Raw genomic sequence first — 17,733 nt, 5'->3', positions numbered from 1 at the left:
ATTTTATGCTTTGTTTTTGCTTATATGTGTCCTTTAAATGTTTAATTAAGCACCAACTTCAACAACATTACAAACTATGATAGCTCAATAAAAAAAATAATTTAAAAATATAAAATAGGGGCCAGAGAGATAGTCCAGCAGGTATGGCACTTGCCTTGCACATGGCTGATCTGGGTTCAATCCCTGGTCTCCTGAGCACAGAGCCAGGAATAAGTCCTGAGCTTCATCAGGTGTGGCCCCAAATTAGCAAAAACGTAATGAAGATACACACTGTCTTTGGAATAAAAAGAACCCACCTTTTCAGACCAGGGCAAATTTTTAAGACACAATGACTCAAAGATTCAAGAGGACATAAACAACAGTGTTGGCGCCAGGAGAGAAAACAGTTCTGAAACCAAGGCAAGCTAAACCCGGTGTACTGAACCCGAAGACGCTGTGAACACACTCGGGAGGACCCCCAGTGGGCACTGGATATGGGGGAGTCGAATGTGTCTGGGGGTCTCTAGAGCCCCTGAAACACCCACCCTACACACACAGTCACACACACAGACACACAAAGACACACAGTCACACACAAACACATAGACACACACAAACACACAGACACACACAGATACACACACAGACACACACAGACACACACAAACACACACAGATATACACACAGATACAGATACATACACAGACACACAGACACCCTCAAAGACACACAGACACACACACAGACACACACAGATATGCACAGACACACAGACACACACAGACACACAGTCACACACAGACACACAGACACACAGACATACACACAGATACATACACAGACACACTCAAAGACACACAGACACACAGATACACACAGACACAAAGACATGCTCACAGACACACACACAGACACACAGGGACACAGACACACAAAGATAAACATAGACACCACAGACACAAAAATACACTCATAGACACACACAGACACACACAGGTGCACACAGATACACACAGACACACAGACACACACAAACACACAAACATACACAGAGATACATACACAGACACACAGACACACTCAAAGACACACAGACACACACAGGGACATAGACACACACAAACACACAGATACACACAGACACACACAGACACACAGTCACACACAGACACACAGACATACAGACACACACAGATACACGCAGAAACACACACAGACATACACAGATACACAGACACACTCAGACACACAGACACACACAGACACAAAGACACACTCACAGACACACACACAGACACACACAGGCACACAGACACACACAGACAAGCACACAGATACACACACAGACACACACAAACACACACAGAGACACACACAGCCACACACAGACACATACACAGTCACACACAGACACACACTCTCACACTGCAGGCTCTGCTTGCTTGTCTCCCTGCGTGGCCTCCTCCTGGCTCAGAGGCAGGCGGGTGTGGACCCTTGCCCAGGCCCCCTGAAGATGCAGCGAGGGGTGGGCGGGGAGAGGGGAAACCCCTAGTTCTCTCCCAGGGACATGGGACGGGAGCCAAGGGTGGCTCAGGGCTGGCGGAGCCCAGCAGGAACGGGGGCAGGGAAGCTGGGAGAACCCTCTAAGCCCGGTGGGGGAGGGTGGGGTGAGGGCCGGGTGATGGGACCGGGATGAGGAAAGGGGTGGGGGGGGGAGGCTGCACCCAGCAGGCTCCCGCTCCTTGTGAGTGTCTGGGGGCATAGATCCTCCAGGCCCTGGGGCTGGCTTCCACCCAAGCACTCAAGGACAGGGACAGAGCTAGGTTTGGCCTCCGTCCTGGTCTAGGCCTCCAGAGGAGGGACGGCTGTGGGCGGGGCCAGGACTCAGGCCCCACCTCAAAGTCTCCACAAGGGGGCGCACCAAACAGCAGCAGCCAGGCTCAGCAGGCTTCCACACCTACACACCTGCCTGGGAAACTCTCCAACAGAAGCTCCAGGCGCTGTCCGGGGTCCTGAAGTCTCCTCTGTGTGTGTGTGTGTGTGTGTGTGTGTGTGTGTGTGTGTCTGTCTGTCTGTCTGTCTGTGTCTGTGTCTGTATCCCTGTGTATGTCTCTGTGTGTGTGTCTCTGTGTGTCCATGTGCGTTCGTGTGTGTCTGTGTGTGTGGCGGTGTGTGTTTGTGTGTGCCTGTGTGTCTCTGTGTCCGTGTGTGTCAGTGTGTGTGTCTCTGTGTCTGTGTCTCTGTGTGTCTCTGTGTCTGTCTGTGTGTCTGTGTGCCTGTGTCTGTTTTGTGTGTTTGTTTTGTTGGCATTTTTAGTTTGGTCTGGTTTAGGGACTTGGGGGGTATTTTTCAGTTTTGGGTTTGGGGCCACCATCCCCACAGCTCAGAGCTGACTCCTGACTCTGTGCTCAGGGATCCTTCCCGGTGGGCTCGGGGGAACCATAATGGTGCAAAGCCAGCACCTCCCCTGCAGTCCTACTGCTCTGGTACGCAATGTTTCGTTTTGTGTCTAAAGCAAGTATCCCAGACGACCCGAAAGGCGGGGTTCAGGGATGGTGACGGCTTCCCTAGATATTTGGAAAGATGCTATGTTCGCGCCAACCCAGAGCCTTACTGGAACAGGGAGGAGCGAAGACCCACCTTGCTTGTCGGACTTCCCTGCTTCAACTTCTCAGACGAGCTAATCTAAAGAGCTAACCCTGCCTTTGGGGGCTGAGGCCTGTGGCACTGGTTCCAGAGAGGGGCCTGGGGCCTTCGGGGGCCAGAGCGGACACTGAGTCCTTCAGCAGCCCCCAACCCACCCCCACCTATCTGCATCCACACTGTCAGGAGTCCCTGGCAGCAAAGCCTCGAGAATCGTCCGTTACTGGGCGTAAGGGCTTCTCAGCCACCTATAACGGTTTTGCCCAGAATCAATGCAGTTCATATAAACAGACTGTTACCCTCTGGGGTGGAGGTTTAGGGATTTAGGGTCCCGCTGTTTGCCACACGGTGTGGTATTCCAGATGCTCTAACTGGTCCTCGGGTCAGGGGAGGTGGGGGGGGGGGGAACGACCCCCCCCCACCCATCTCAGCAGGATGCTTGTGCTTTAGCGCCACCTGATGGCCATCTGACTTATTACAAACACGAGACTCGGGACCGTCACCTGTTCTTGAACAGAAACATTTTAAAATATTTATTCCTGCAGAACCATGGCAGGTGATGTGTCTTAATTCTTTCTTTTTTTTTGCTTTTTGAGTCACACCCAGCGATGCACAGGGGTTACTCCTGGCTCTTCACTCAGGAATTACTCCTGGCGGTGCTCGGGGGACCATATGGGATGCTGGGAATCGAACCCAGGTTGGCCGCGTGCAAGGCAAACGCCCTACCCGCTGTGCTATCGCTCCAGCCCCTGTGTTCTAATCTTCCAGCTGGAAAGTAGGAATCCAGAGACAACCGCACACCATCCTTTCGTTTTGTTTTTGAGTCACACGTGGCAGTGCTCGGGGCTTACTCCTGATTCTGCACTCAAGCAATTAGTCCTGAAGGGCTTGGGGGACTCTAAGGGAAGTTGGGAAGCAAACCCAGGTCAGCTGCGTGCAAGGAAAATGCCCTTCCCGCTGTACTGTCGCTCCAGCCCTCATCCTTATTGCTGGATTGTACCCAGTAAAGAAACCAGCCACAAATATAAAGCAACATAATGGGAGACTAACACCCAAGGATAGTAGAGATTAGGGCCAGGAGGATCGCTCCACGGGTTGAAAGCCAGCCTCACATGCTGGGGGAAAGGCAGCTCAGATAGAGAAGGGACCACAAGTAAAGGATGCTTGGAGGGCTCACTCGGGATGGGAGATACGTGCTGAAAGTAGACTATAGGCCGAACATGATGGCCACTTAGTACCTGTATTGCAAACCAAAGCACCCAAAAGGAAAGAGTAGGAGGAAATGTGTCTGCCACAGAGGTGGGGAGGGATGGGCGGGGGAGGTTCCTGGGATCAGTGGTGGTGGAGAATGGGCACTGGTGGAGGGATGGGTACTCAACCACTGTACGACCAAAACATAATCAGAAGTGTGTTAAGTTTGTAATTGCATCTCACAGTGTTTCATTAAAAAAAATAATAATTTTTTGGGGGGGCTGGAGTGATAGCACAGCAGGTAGGGCGTTTGCCTTGCACGCGGCCAACCCGGGTTCAATTCCCAGCATTGAATTGACCAGTATGGTCCCCTGAGCACCGCCAGGGATAATTTCTGAGTGAAGAGCCAGGAGTAAGCCCTGTGTGTCGCCAGGTGTGACCCAAAAAGCAATAATAGTAATAATAATAATTTTTTTAAAAGCCACAAAAAATAGGAAAGAGCTTGTCTGCCGGGCTGGCGAAGCTGCCCCAGGCCCCTGTACAGTGACCCTGGCTCCAAAGAAGACCAAGTGCAGTGGGCAGGGCCCTGATACGTGTGTGGCCAACCAGGGTTCAATCTCCAACACCCCTTGAAACTCCCCTGCACCCCGCCAGGAGTGATCCCTGAACACAGAGCCAGGAGTCAGCTCTGAGCACCTTCGGGTGTGCCCCCCCAAAAAAAATAAACAAAAAGGTAAAAGAAAGCGTAAGTGTCACTTTGAAGGAGGTCTCAGAGACTGCCTTCATTCAAATCAGAGCTATTTCCAGCTTCACTTCTCTTGTCTTTTTCTTTCTAACAGGATCATTTTGCTGTTCACTTGATTTGAGTCGCTCTTTTTTTTTACCGAGTCATCATGCATTGGTTTTCTAGAAGCTTCCTGCGCTGGCATGCTGTGACCACTCTTTGTTTATGCTGGGGTTTTCCCCTCACTAGGCACCCGTTCCCCCCACCCCGCCACCCCTCGAGTGACAGGTGAGGCCAGACTGGGTGAAAAAGTGACCCTATTCCAGCACGATATGAAGCTCAGAGAGCTTTGCCGTTCCACCGTGCTGCAAAGAAAATGAACTGCAAGTCATTAAAAACGTTTCTCCTGGGGCTGGAGCGATAGCACAGCAGGTAGGGCGTTTGCCTTGCATGCAGCCAACATGGCCGACACGGGTTCGATTCCCAGCACCCCATATGGTCCCCTGAGCACCGCCAGGAGCAATTCCTGAGTGCATGAGCCAGGAGTAACCCCTGAGCATCGCTGGGTGTGACCCAAAAAGCAAAAAAAAAAAAAAAAGTTTCTCCTACAATACTCTCTTTCTGGATACAGAAAACAGTGAGAGGGGGGCAGGGAACACTGATTCAAAGAGTGTTGCTTGTTGTCTGTGCTTGTTACTCAGCATAAATACTTTTTCCTTGAAAAAAAAAGTGAAACTCTTGCACCTTTAGAACTGCGTGCTAATGGGGGGGGAATGGGGAGTGGGAGGGATACTGGGATCGGTGGTGGTGGAAAATGGGCACTCGGTGGAGGGATGGGTACTCAATCATTGTATAATTGAAACCCAAGCACAAAAATTTGTAAGTCTACAACTGTACCTCATGGTGTTTCATTGAAAGGTGGTCACGGTCCTCCCATTATTCATCGATTTGCTCGAGCGGGCCCAGTAACATCTCCATCATGAGACTTGTTGTTACTGTGTTTGGCATATCGAATATGTCACGGGTAGCTTGCCAGGCTCTGCCGTGTGGGCGAGATACTCTCGGTAGCTTGCCGGGCTCTCTGAGAGGGGCGGAGGAATCGAACTCAGGTCGGCCATGTTGGTTGCATGCAAGGCAAACGCCCTACCCGCTGTGCTATCGCTCCAGCCCAGGTGTTTCATTAATAAAAATTTAAAAAAAAAAAAGAACTGCGTGCTAAAAGCAGGAAAAGGAACAAACATCCCAGTACCTGTATTGCAAACAAAATGCCCAAAAGGAGAGAGAGAGAGAGAGAGAGAGAGAGAGAGAGAGAGAGAGATGGAAGGAGGGAAAGAGAGAAGGAGAAAGAAGGAGAGAGGGAGGGAGAGAGGAGAGAGAGAGAGGGAGAGAGAGAACGTGCATGTGTGCATACGAATGTGTGTGTGTCTACCATAGAGGCAGGCTCGGGGGGAGTGGGGACCAGGAGGGTCACTGGTGTGGGAAGTATATACTGGTGACAGGAGAGGTGTTGGAGCACTGTAGGACTGAAACCCAATCATTAACAGCTTTGTAATTGTGTATCTCACCACCACGATTCGATAATAAATAAATAAATAAATAAATGTAAAATTTGGCATCTCACTAAACAAATCCACCCGAAACCTGGACTAGCAGCCTGCCCTGAGCAGGACCAAAGTGCTTCGGGCCTCTCTCGGTGGCGGTGCCATAAAATTAGGCGTGCTTTTAAGATACGATATAACTTAATGCCAGGAAGCACAAAACAGACATTTTTTTTATTAGTGAGACACCGTGAGGTACAGTTGTAGACTTATAAATTTTCATGCTTGGGTTTCAATTGTACAATGATCAAACACCCATCCCTCCACCAGTGCCCATTTCCCACCACCACGGGTCCCAGTATCCCTCCCACCCCCCATCCCCCCATCCCACCTTGCCTCTGTGGCAGGGCATTCCCTTTTGTTCTCTCTCTCTTATTGGGTGTTGTGGTTTGCAAAAGAGGCAATGGGTGACAATCATGGAAAACAGACATTAATTTTTAACTGCATGAATTTTCGTTCTGCTGCGGTCCTTTCTCCTTACTTTGAGCGAAAGGAGAGGGGTTTGGTTTTTTAAAGAACCTGCTTCAGCCAAGGGGAAACAATGCCTCTTGGCTTTCTTGTAGCAGCCAGAAACCAGCCGTTCTCAGAGTTCAGGGGAGAACCCCCCTCCACGACGTCTGCAGCGGGGATGAGAGGTCCCCAGAGAGAAAGACCAGCACCGCACAGACCCAGGAGAACCAACCCAGCTGGCCGGCTGACCAGCCGGGATTCACAGCCAGAAACAGCGAGGAGAAAAGCAGAAGCACCTTATATTCCAGGCACGGGGCGGGGAGACGCACCCCGTAGACACGGCCCTCTCAGGAGGGAGCATGTTTGGGAAGGGCCCGCACAGATGAGCCAGGAGGCTGAGGTGGCTCCGGGGGTCGGACACTGCGTGGCCTCAGGAGGCAGAGCCCCAGCAAGGCTGCCTGCAGGAACCACGGCTGCGGATGCATCTCCAGGAAGAACAGAGCAGCTCAGCCGACACCGCGCAGACAGCTGGGAGGGCAGGGGTTGCCGGGGTATTTGTCCGAGCATCACCCCTACAGGTGATGGGTGGGTGATTGGGCTTCCAAGAAGGCACCCAAGGGGTCATTAACACACACAGCCCCTTGGTGGCCAGAGCCCACAACATCCAGGACAACTGGGAGCGGCTGCAAATGTGAACCAGCTGCTGAGGCTAGAGAGATAGCACAGCGAGTAGGGCGTTTGCCTTGCAAGCGGGTGACCCGGGTTCGATTCCCAGCATCCCATATGAGCCCCTGAGCACTGCCAGGAGTAACTCCTGAGTGCAGAGCCAGGAGGAACCCCTGTGCATCGCCGGGTGTGACCCAAAAAGCAAAAAAAAAAAAAAGTGAACCATCCGGATGGTAAAATGTCCTGACAGACAGACAGACAGACAGACGTGTCTGGGAGCTCCGGGCTGAGGTCAGAGCAAGGGAGGCCCTGAGTTCCAGCGGGGCTGGTCCTAGCCATCCATTTCAGGTGACAGTGACCAGTCACAGGCCCATCCTGGATGATTCAGCATCTCTGCCCGCTCCTGCGCTGGGGTGGGCACCAGCCAGGGAAAACCAACTTTGGAGAAGGGGCAAAGGAGTGCGCACCCCGACTTCTCTGGGAGCCGCCCTCCCCTTGGCCCCTCGGGTGTGTGAGTGCTCTCCCCAGCCCCCTTAGGGCGCCCCCCGCCGGCCCTGGGCATGGCCTGCCTCTGTGCGCCTCGCGCCCACACTTTTCCGGAGGGACTGTGCGTGCCCAGTCTCCTGGGATTCCCTGAGGGCGGCAGTCTAGGGGGTCCCGCTGCCAGGCGCCCAGGCTCTCGTGAGTGAGGCCTGACCTTGGGCCCCTCGCTGGCCCTGTCAGGTTGGATCAAGTTGGTTTCAAGTTTGGGGGGAGTTTTTGGTTCTGGGGGGAACCACACACAGTGGTGCTTGGGTATCACTGCTGGCGGGGCTCAGGAGACCAGAGCGGGTGCTGGTTATGAAGCCAGGATGGTGACATGCAGGGCAAATGCCCTAACTCTGTGCTATGTCCTCCACCGGGGGCGGAGGGCAGCAGGAGGAGGGGGGCACCCCTCTTCCTGGAGGCTTCCTCTCCCACTCTGCAGCCCCAAACACCTCCCTAGGCAACACCACCAACAAGAAAATGAACGTAAAAATGGACATGGGCTATTGATCTTTATTTGTGCGATCAGATTCTGGAAAGTTCTCCCTGTTCAAAGTTAATTCAGAGACAAGTAACCTAAGGCACATTAAGGCCGGGGGCGGGGGGGGGGGGGGGAGCCGACAGGGAGACATTTGTTATACCATAAGGAGCTCTATATTTTGAAATCATTATTTCGGGGTAAGAAGGTTTGTTGATTGCAAAGCAAACAAAAAAATTGTTTTTAAAGCAAAGGTCAGAATCATCAGGTACCGAGGCGTCCGCGAAGGGTCTTCACAGTCAGCTCTGTACTGCAGGGGCTTCGGGCACAGGCTCCCGGGGAGCCCCAGGCGGGCAGAGAGGGGACGGCGAGCTTCGGGTCCCAGCACGCTGCTGAAGTCGCGTGGGGAGAGTCTGGCTGCTGCCTCGGGTCCTGGGGTTCTGGAGGAGAGGGGGAAGGCAGAGAGGGCATGAGCAAGGTGGGTGGGGCACTTGTGCCTCGCCTGGGGGTCTCGTCCAAAGCACTCGGCACCAGACCAGAGGGATAGCACAGCGGGGAGGGCGTTTGCCTTGCATGTGGCCAACCCGGGTTCGATCCCCAGCATCCCATATGGCCCCCTGAGCACCACCGGGAATAATTCCTGAGCGCAGAGCCAGGAGAAACCCCTGAGTATCACTGGATGTGACCCAAAAAGAAAAAAAAAGCACCCAGCAGCAGCAGGTGCGTGGACAGGAGCAGGGCCGGCCCCCTGCACCTTTGGGAAGTGGAGGGGCTTGGGGGGGAGGGGGCACTGGCTCGGGCTGCAGACACGGAAGGTGAGAGATGGCCCTGGAGGTGGCCCTTCCCCCCTCCACCCCCGCTCTCTGGAAGCTCACGGACCCTCCTTCCCAAGCGGTGAGCTGAGCTGAGCACAGCGTCCCCAGAAGGAAGCCCCCCTGCGAGCCCAGCATCTGCCCTGCTGTGTCTGCCAGGGGGTCACTGGTCTGTCCAGGGCCAGGGGAGGGACTGGGGGCGCAGGGTCACACACCACAAGGACAGAATCCCCTGGAACCGCAGGGTCGCTCATGTACCCGTCTACGAAACCGCCAGGCGGCAGACTGCAGACTGTTCTCCACTGTGAGTGGGACGCATCCTGTTCATGAGTCCTTTTTAAATAACTGTTTTTGTGTGATGATTGTTTTTAAATAAGGACACAAATTCTAGGCCTGAGTGAAGGCTCTTGCCTTGCACGGGACCCCAGGTCAGCACCCAGACTGATCCCTAGGCACTGCCAGGTGTGACCCAAAACAGGCATGATTTTTAAAGGACTCTACACAGAAAATGACTGAAACGTAAATGATACTTTTTGAGTCTTGCATTGATGGATTTTGGGGAGGGGGGAGTTGACACACCAATTTATTTTCCTGAAATTGAGTCCCAACCTCTGAAACAGGGTCCCTCCCAAGGCATTCAGTGGGCCTGAGGGTCTGTGTCGGGGGCTGGGATGGACCCAATGGGCTGGATTCATCATAACTTAAGTGACCAGGGACTTCCCTAATGCAGCAGTGGCCACCAGCTCCCGACCCCCAATAACACATCACACGGTTTTTATTTTAGCACTTGATTTCTTTTGGAGAGACCACACCCAGTGATGCTCAGGGCTGACTCCTAGCTCTTCACTCAGGAATCACTCCTGGTGGTGCTCAGGGGATCCCGGGAATCGAACCTGGGTCAGCCATGTGCAAGGCAAGTGTCCTCCCCGCTGGACTAACGCTCCAGCCTGAGCACTTTATTCTAAGGCTGGGACTCTCGGGAAGGTGGTCCCTGAACAGGTAAATCTCCGACGCCATAGCTGATGTTTGCAGAGTCCCAGCATCCCCCTCCTTCCCCTGCCAGAGAACTGCAGAATTCTGGATACTCCTGGGTACTCCCCAGAGAACTGCAGAATTCTGGAGTGTCACTGAAACTTTACAAAGCTCGTCTCCTTTCCCCTCTCCCGAGAAGCCGGTGTTGTGCCTCGAACCATGCAGTCCGACTCTTCTTCACCTTCACATCGCTCTGAGCACATTTGTGCACTAAAAACTCTTGATTCACTAAAGCAAATAAGTATTTATCAAGCAAGACCGTCGGCCTCGCTGCGCTAGAAAAAGACGCTCTCTCTGCCTGAAACCTGATGGCAGGGACAGACAGACACAGGAACCAGAGCCCCCACAGTCGTCGTTGCGGCTGGTAAAGGTGGGTCTTTCTCAGCACCTGGCAGTCGGGAGGGGTCCTCCACCCACCGTCTGAGCCCTCTCCTGGTCCCAGCACCCGCTCTCAAACACGGCCCCCATCACTGCGGACACCCCCTCCCTCCCCCAGGGCTGACCCAGGATGCTCAGGGAGGGAGAAGCACCACGGAGGATGCTGGGTAGGGCCAACCCTGCAGGGGACCATGGCATCCCGGGGCCTTGGCCTGGGCTAGCCGGGAGCTGAGTACAGCAAGGGGGTCCACCTCGAGCCCTTCTTCATGTGGGAGCCTTGGGAGGGGATCTCTGAGGGTCTGAGTCGCCAACTGCACCTCTGGGGGTCTGTCCCACACCCCCACCCAGGAAGGAGCCCCGGGAACTAATATACTCGCATGGCTGCAGATGTACCTTTTCCCGGAAAGGGGACTTTGCAAAAGATGAACCAGAGCCCCCAAGAAATGGGCCCCTTGAGCCCACTTGCCTGCGGCTCCAGCAAGGAGGACCCCGGCCCCAGGCAGAGGCCTAGGCTAGACCCCAGCAGAACTCCCAGAGCGAGTCTCGGCCCAGACTGAGTACCTGGAAAGCACAGGGCTAGGAATCTTCTTCCTTTTCTCCTTCCTCTTCTGCTCCTTCCTCAGTTTCCCCCTCGGCTCCCTCCTCCTCAGTGACTTCCTCTACCTGGTTCAACAAGATGACAAGGTTACTAAGAACAAACACAGTGTTCACTCCTCGGCCAGCCTCCAGCACACATCATACACTTAACATAAACACACAAAGGCAACAGACACACGATATGCCCGCAACACGTACAATCCACACAGCACACCCTCGGCACATGCAACATATTGCACTGTGTCACACATGCTACACACGCATGACCTGCAGTGCATAGCATGTACCACATGTATCATGCATGCAACACAGTACATGTAGAACACGTGCTGAGTACAGCTTCCAGACATCCCACACAAAACACACATGCAACACATCTGTGGTACATAAAACACACACAATATACAACCACCCTCAAGACACACAACAGACACAAAAACCTTCAACACATACACAGTTCATCCAATTGCAAAGCACCCTCGACACACACATACACACCACAGACACAGTATACGCTCAACCCACACTCACACCCCCCTCAATGCAAAACACATTATGCACATACGGCACACCCTCCCCCAGCACACGTACACACGCATGTGACCCCAGACACGTACACACACGCACAGTCAAGTGTCCCAGAGTTCGGGTGCTCACACTGAGTGTTTCTCCAAGGGTCCTCCCAGGCCAATAGAGATGGACACTGAGCCCCACACACACACCTCCTGTCCCAGGGAATGGCCACACCCCAAGATGCTCAGGGCTGACTCCCAGTTCTGCACTCAAGAATTCCCCTGGTGGTACTCGGGGGACCAGACAGGATGCTGGGATCAGACTCAGGCTGGCCGAGTGCCAGGCAAATGCCCTCCCCGCTGTGCTATCGCTCCGGCCCCTGGTTGTCTCTGTCTGGAAGTGAAATTCTTACATCTCTTTTTTTGCTTTCTCACCTAGAGGTGCCTTGGGTGTGATTGATTAGGCAAATCCCATTATAGAGAGCTGAGCACTGTGGGCACGTGCCTGGGGCCACGCCTGCCCCACATGACCCCAAAGATGTCACTAGGTGCCGCCTGCAGGCCCCTGGCATCACCGGATGCCTGGGTAACCCCAGCACTACGTCCTCTGCTCTGCGCCCTGACCCAGTGTGCAGAGAATCATGGTTTCCCCATGCTCTGGCCTCCTCGGCACCCCAGGGCCCCTCTGCTGCACCCCAGAATAAGAGCCAGGCGCCCAGACGCCAGCCCAGGCCAGAACCTGTGGTTAGACAGATCGGGGGTGGCTGCAGAGGCGGCAGGAGTCTGAGACCACCGGACTCTCATTTCCGGAGAAGACGTCCGTCCCGCAGACTCAGACCCAGGACGGCAGATACGGGGCCGGGAGCACTCGCCCTTGGCAGGGAACTCACCATGTGGGGGTGGGAGGGGCAGTTAGGACAAAGAAGGGGCCCCTGGGACACTGTAGTTGGGAATGGTCACTCTGGGCAAGAATGAGAGCTGGCAGGAGGGAATAGGACAGAGATGAGAACCTCTCAGTGTCTGTATTGCAAACCATAATGCCCAGAAGGAGAGAGAGACAAAGACAGACAGACACACAGACACACAGACAGGCAGAGACAGAAACAAAGACAGAGACAGAAATAGAGACAGAGATAGAGACAGAAACAGACAGAGACAGAGAGACAAAGAGAGATAGACACAGAGACAGAGACACACAAAGAGACAGAAACAGAGACAGATAGAGACAGAAACAGACAGAGACAGGGAGACAAAGAGAGATAGACACAGAGACAGAGACACACAAAGAGACAGAGACAGAGACAGAGAGAAGTGTCTACCATAGAGGCAGGCCGGTGGGGGAGGGGGCTGGTGGGAAACTGGGGACACTATTGGTGGGAAATGTATGCTGATGTAGGGACAGTGTTCCAGTGGCTGAAACCCAACCATGAACAGCTCTATAACTGTGCATTTTATTCAATTAAAACAAAACAAAATTAAATTTTAAAAAAATTAAAATGACGGCAGAAATGCGTCCAGTCCCTGCAGTAGGTTACCGGTGCCAGGCCACCCCAGGTGGGAATAGGTTTCATGCCTTGGTCTATTCCCCCTGGCGGCTCGGTGGCCGCCATCCACCAGAGGTCACTGGACAGTCAGAATTGGGCCTGCAGTGATGAGATACACCAAGCCTTAGGGGATAGGGTTGTAGCTGGCCCTTTCCTCCCCATCCCAACGAGATCCCAAGTCGCCACCCACAAATGGCCTCTCTGGCTCCTGATCAAGCTTCTTACCGGCCATAATCCCAGAGACTCAGGAACAAATCTGGGAACACAGAAGGTTTTGGCAAAAATCCCTCCAGATTTAATTGTTAAAAATTTCAAAATTCCAAAATTGTGTGGCCACTACTGCGGCCTCACGACATCATATGTTATTCATAATCAGCAATAGAAAACAAATTGTCTACGGTTGCCTATTCAGCTGGAGTGATAGCACAGTGGTAGGGCGTTTGCCTTACAACATGGCCAACCCAACGTTCGATTCCTCCGCTCCTCTCGGAGAGCCCGGCAAGCTACCGAGAGTATCTCGCCCACACGGCAGAGCCTGGCAAGCTACCCGTGACGTATCCGATATGCCAAACACAGTAACAACAAAACAAGTCTCATGATGGAGACATTACTGGGCCCGCTCGAGCAAATCGATGAACAACGGCAGGACCGTGACCATGCCTATTCAGCAGATCTGAGTGTTGGGGTAAAATCCCAAATAAATAATGGTGGGTCTGGTGTCGAAATATTGAATGTAATCAAAGTAGAGAGAGAGAGTAATGTGGAAATCATCTGACCCACAGGTAGGGGGATGGTGTGCTATGGGGGGGTATACTGGAGTTTTGGGTGGCGGAAAATGGGCACTGGTGAAGGGACAGGTGTTTCATCATTGTATGACCGAGACTTAGAACTGAAAGCTTTGTAACTGCTCTCACGGTGATTCAATAAATAAATTTATAAAAAAGGGGGGGGAAGTAAGGCAGAGTCCATGCCCAATTCAATCAGCCTAATCAATGCTGAATAAATAGCGATACTCCTACGTTAAAAAATATTTGAATAAATTAATTAAAATGGTGGCTGGAGGAACAACACAGCGGGTAGAGCGTTTGCCTTGCATGCGGCTGACCCAGGTTTGATTCCCAGCATCCCATATGGTCCCCTGAGCACCACCAGGAGTGATTCTTGAGTGCAAAGCCAGAAGGAACCCCTAAGCATCCCCGGGTATGACCCAAAAAGCAAAAAAAAAAAAAAATAGCCCAGATTCCAAAAAGGAAGAAAAAAGAAAAAAAGCAAACCCTAGCAGACTTGCTTCTGTGTTTCGAGATAAAATCTTGTGTTTCCAGCCCCCCTGTGTCCTTAGGCATCACCTTCACTGACGTTCCTGGGAAGCAGGTGAGCGTCTGAACTGGAGTCTCCAAGCCCCAGCCCCAGCAGCCTGACCCCAATGGGAGCCAGCAGTGTCCAGCCCGCTCCGCAGACCGGCCGTGGGAACGTGGCCAAGAGCAGGTGGCAACGGACACGGCATATTCCTGCAGGTTCTCGTCCTAAAGCTTCCAGCTTGCCTCCTGATTTTCTTTCATGTTTTCATTGGTCATCAAGATGATTCTCAGGATTCTTCTAATTATTTTGGTTTTGTCTTGTTTCAGGGCCACGCCCAGCAGTGCTCAGGGTCTGCCATGGGTAAGGTGAGCACCTACCCATGCTCTATCACTCCAGTCCTTCTTTATTTTTTTTCTTTTCGGGTCACACCCGGTGATGCTCAGGGGTTACACCTGGCTTTGCACTCAGGAATCACTCCTGGTTGTGCTCAGAGGACCATATGAGATGCTGGGGATAGAACCCGGGTCGGCTGCGTGCAAGGCAAACGCCCTCCCCGCTGTGCTATCGCTCCGGCCCCTCCAGTCCTTCTTTTAACTCCTTTGAGTTCTTATTTGATATGACACTTTCTTGCTTTGTTTCGGGGGCAACCCCAGAAGTGCTCAGAGGTGGTTCCTGGCTCTGTACTTAGGGCTCACTCCTGCTATGGCTCTGATTCACTCCATGAATCAAAGCTGGGTCAGCTGCATCCTTCATTCCCAGCCTATCTCTCCAGCCCCTTGCCACAATTCTTTGTTGTTGTTGTTGTTGTTGTTTGTTACACTGTAACCACAGCCAGGAGACCCTCCCCTGGGTGCCAGGCTGGTGGGGTCCCTCGGTTGGCCCCGCTACGCGGAGCCTCTTGCCAGCTCGTTCTACAAGTACCTCTTATTCTCCCTGTATTCACTGAAGACGTTTCCTCCTTCTCTGTTCTCCCACTGAGGGTCTGTTTCTTTTTCTTTTTTTTTTACTTTGATTAGATTCATTGTTTCAACAAAAGATGCACCATTATTATTTAGAGCTTACACCCCCAAATCAGACATGATGGAAAGGCATTGTGAAATAATTTGTTTTCTACAGCTGATTACAAGAATCAAATGAGGTCGCAGTGGCCGCAATAGCGGCTGCGCGATTTTGGATTTCTGGTATTTTACTTATTAAGCCTGGAAGTATTTCTGCTGAGAGTCAGATAATTATGAGATTGGCTTCTGTTCTCTGGAGCCATGGCTGTGCCGGAGAGCCGCTCGTGGGGGGCAACTCCTGACCTTGGTAGGGCGTGAAGGACGAGCCGGGAATGCTCCCCTTCCCATGAGGTTTCAGTCGCCCCACGACCGGCTCATACCTGGCTTTCCATAAAGCTCTAAGACGGCTGCCATCTTTCTTTCCAGAGGGGAAAAAAAAAAAACGGGTCTGTTTCTTTTGCTTTGCTAATCTTGGTCCTTCTCAGCATCTCTCCTTTTCCCCCAATCCTTACAGTAGGGACAGCAGAGCTGGTGGTCTCAAAGGGGGTGCAGGGGATGGGGGGATGGGAGGGCAGTGAGCCCCTCCCGGCCCACCCATTGCTTCCACATACTCGCCCGACATGCTGCACTCTCCCCTGGGCTGGGACCCCTGTTCTTCCTTAGGGACGCTCTGAGAAGCTGCCTCACCCCTCGGCAGGCTGAGGTAGGGGTGCAGTGGGCGGACAGGGGGGTGCAGGCAGCCTCGCCACTTCACAAAGAGCTGGGATAACGGGACACTGCAGGGGCCGCTCCCACGGGGGGGGGGGGGGGTTGTTTGCTCCACGCAGTCGGGGGTCTGCGTCTTACCTCCCCCTCAGCCGTCTCGCCCTCTGCAGCTGTGGCCTCCTCGCCCTCTTCATCCTGGGCTCCGTTCACGGGAGTGAGAAAAGAGAGAAAATGAAATCACCTGAATGTACCATAGAAGGCAACCCGCCTCGATGAACAAATATGAACACAGAAGGCGTGACCTGTAACAGACTCAGCCATCTCTCACGCAAGGGCTCAATGTCTCCACGCTGAGGTACAACAATCTTCACAACTTTCTTATTTATTATTATTATTATTATTATTATTGTTATTTTTTGCTTTTTGGGTCACACCCAGAGATGCACAGGGGTTCTTCCTGGCTCTGTACTCAGAAATCACTCCTGGCGGTGCTCGGGGGAACATGTTGGATGCTGGGAGTCGAACCCGGGTCGGCCATGTGCAAGGCAAACACCCTCCCCACTATGCTATTGCTCCAGCCCCTGGAATGTTCTAAAGATTAAAGGCATTTTCCCACCACTTTCAGTTCTGAAAAAAATGCAGCTAATTAATGTCACTGGTTGGGGCCAGAGGATCACACCACGCAATGCAGAATTTTCAGCTCTGTGGACGGCTGACATTTTTACAAACCCAATCAATTATTCTTATGAACTTGGGTTCCCCGGAAGCAGGGGACAGGCCAAACCCACATGACGACAAAGGGGCTTGTCTTTCAAACGGATGAGCTGGCCCTGGGTTCGAACGCCCCGGCTCTGCAGATCACAGACCATCGGCTGTGGGGATGGACACGGGGTCAGTCCAGGTCCTCCCGCGGGCGCCCTGGAGCTAGCAGCCAAGCGGCCTGCATGTGCCTCATTAACTTATTCTTCATTCAATTACATTCAAATACATTTATCATTGCTATTTTATTATTGGGCTGGAGCAATAGCATAGCTGGTAGGGCGTTTGTCTTGTATGTGGCCGACCAGGCCAACCCGGGTTCGAATCCCCCGTTCCTCTTGGAGAGCCTGGCAAGCTACCAAGAGTATCCCGCCCGCACAGCAGAGCCTGGCAAGCTCCCCGTGGCGTATTCAATATGCCAAACACAGTAACAACAAGTCTCACAATGGTGACGTTACTGGGCCCACTCGAGCAAATCAATGAACAACGGGATGACAGTGACAGTGATTTTATTATTATCAAATCATTCCAAAGACTGTTATTTATTGAACTAAACGTCCATCCTTGGTTCACAGAAGCCCAAGGGGTTCGAGTAGACAGACCCTGTCTGCCGTCACGCAGAGTCATCAAACCCTGGCTGAGTGACAGTGCAGTGGATAGACCTCCCGCCCTGCACACAGCACCTCACAGTCACAGCAGGATGACCCTGGAGAGCAGAGCCAGGCGTGGGCCTGAGCATCACTAGGGAGAGTCAAAAAAAAATTGAAAACAACAGCCTGCCTGCCTCACCTGCTGGGAGAAGGCTTGCTGGGCAACTGACTGCACACACAGAACTTCCCCTT

General features: G+C 52.9%; 1 protein-coding gene across 1 annotated transcript in view; it reads right to left on the bottom strand.

Moving 5' to 3' along the window:
* Positions 1-8,276: 8,276 nt before the first annotated feature.
* The window catches only part of SH3BGR (SH3 domain binding glutamate rich protein), a 52,965-nt gene continuing 43,508 nt past the window's right edge, over positions 8,277-17,733 (bottom strand). The window contains exons 6-8 of the mRNA XM_056119559.1: positions 16,274-16,327; positions 11,039-11,140; positions 8,277-8,695 (exon numbers count right to left, since the gene is read on the bottom strand). Of these exons, the coding sequence (XP_055975534.1) occupies positions 11,054-11,140; positions 16,274-16,327 (141 nt within the window). The 3' untranslated portion in view covers positions 8,277-8,695; positions 11,039-11,053. The remainder of the gene's footprint in view (positions 8,696-11,038; positions 11,141-16,273; positions 16,328-17,733) is intronic.

Source organism: Sorex fumeus, unplaced genomic scaffold, assembly GCF_029834395.1.
Source record: "Sorex fumeus unplaced genomic scaffold, SorFum_2.1 ptg000041l, whole genome shotgun sequence".
Taxonomy (NCBI): Eukaryota; Metazoa; Chordata; class Mammalia; order Eulipotyphla; family Soricidae; genus Sorex; species Sorex fumeus.
This window is presented reverse-complemented; position numbering and strand designations above follow the sequence as displayed.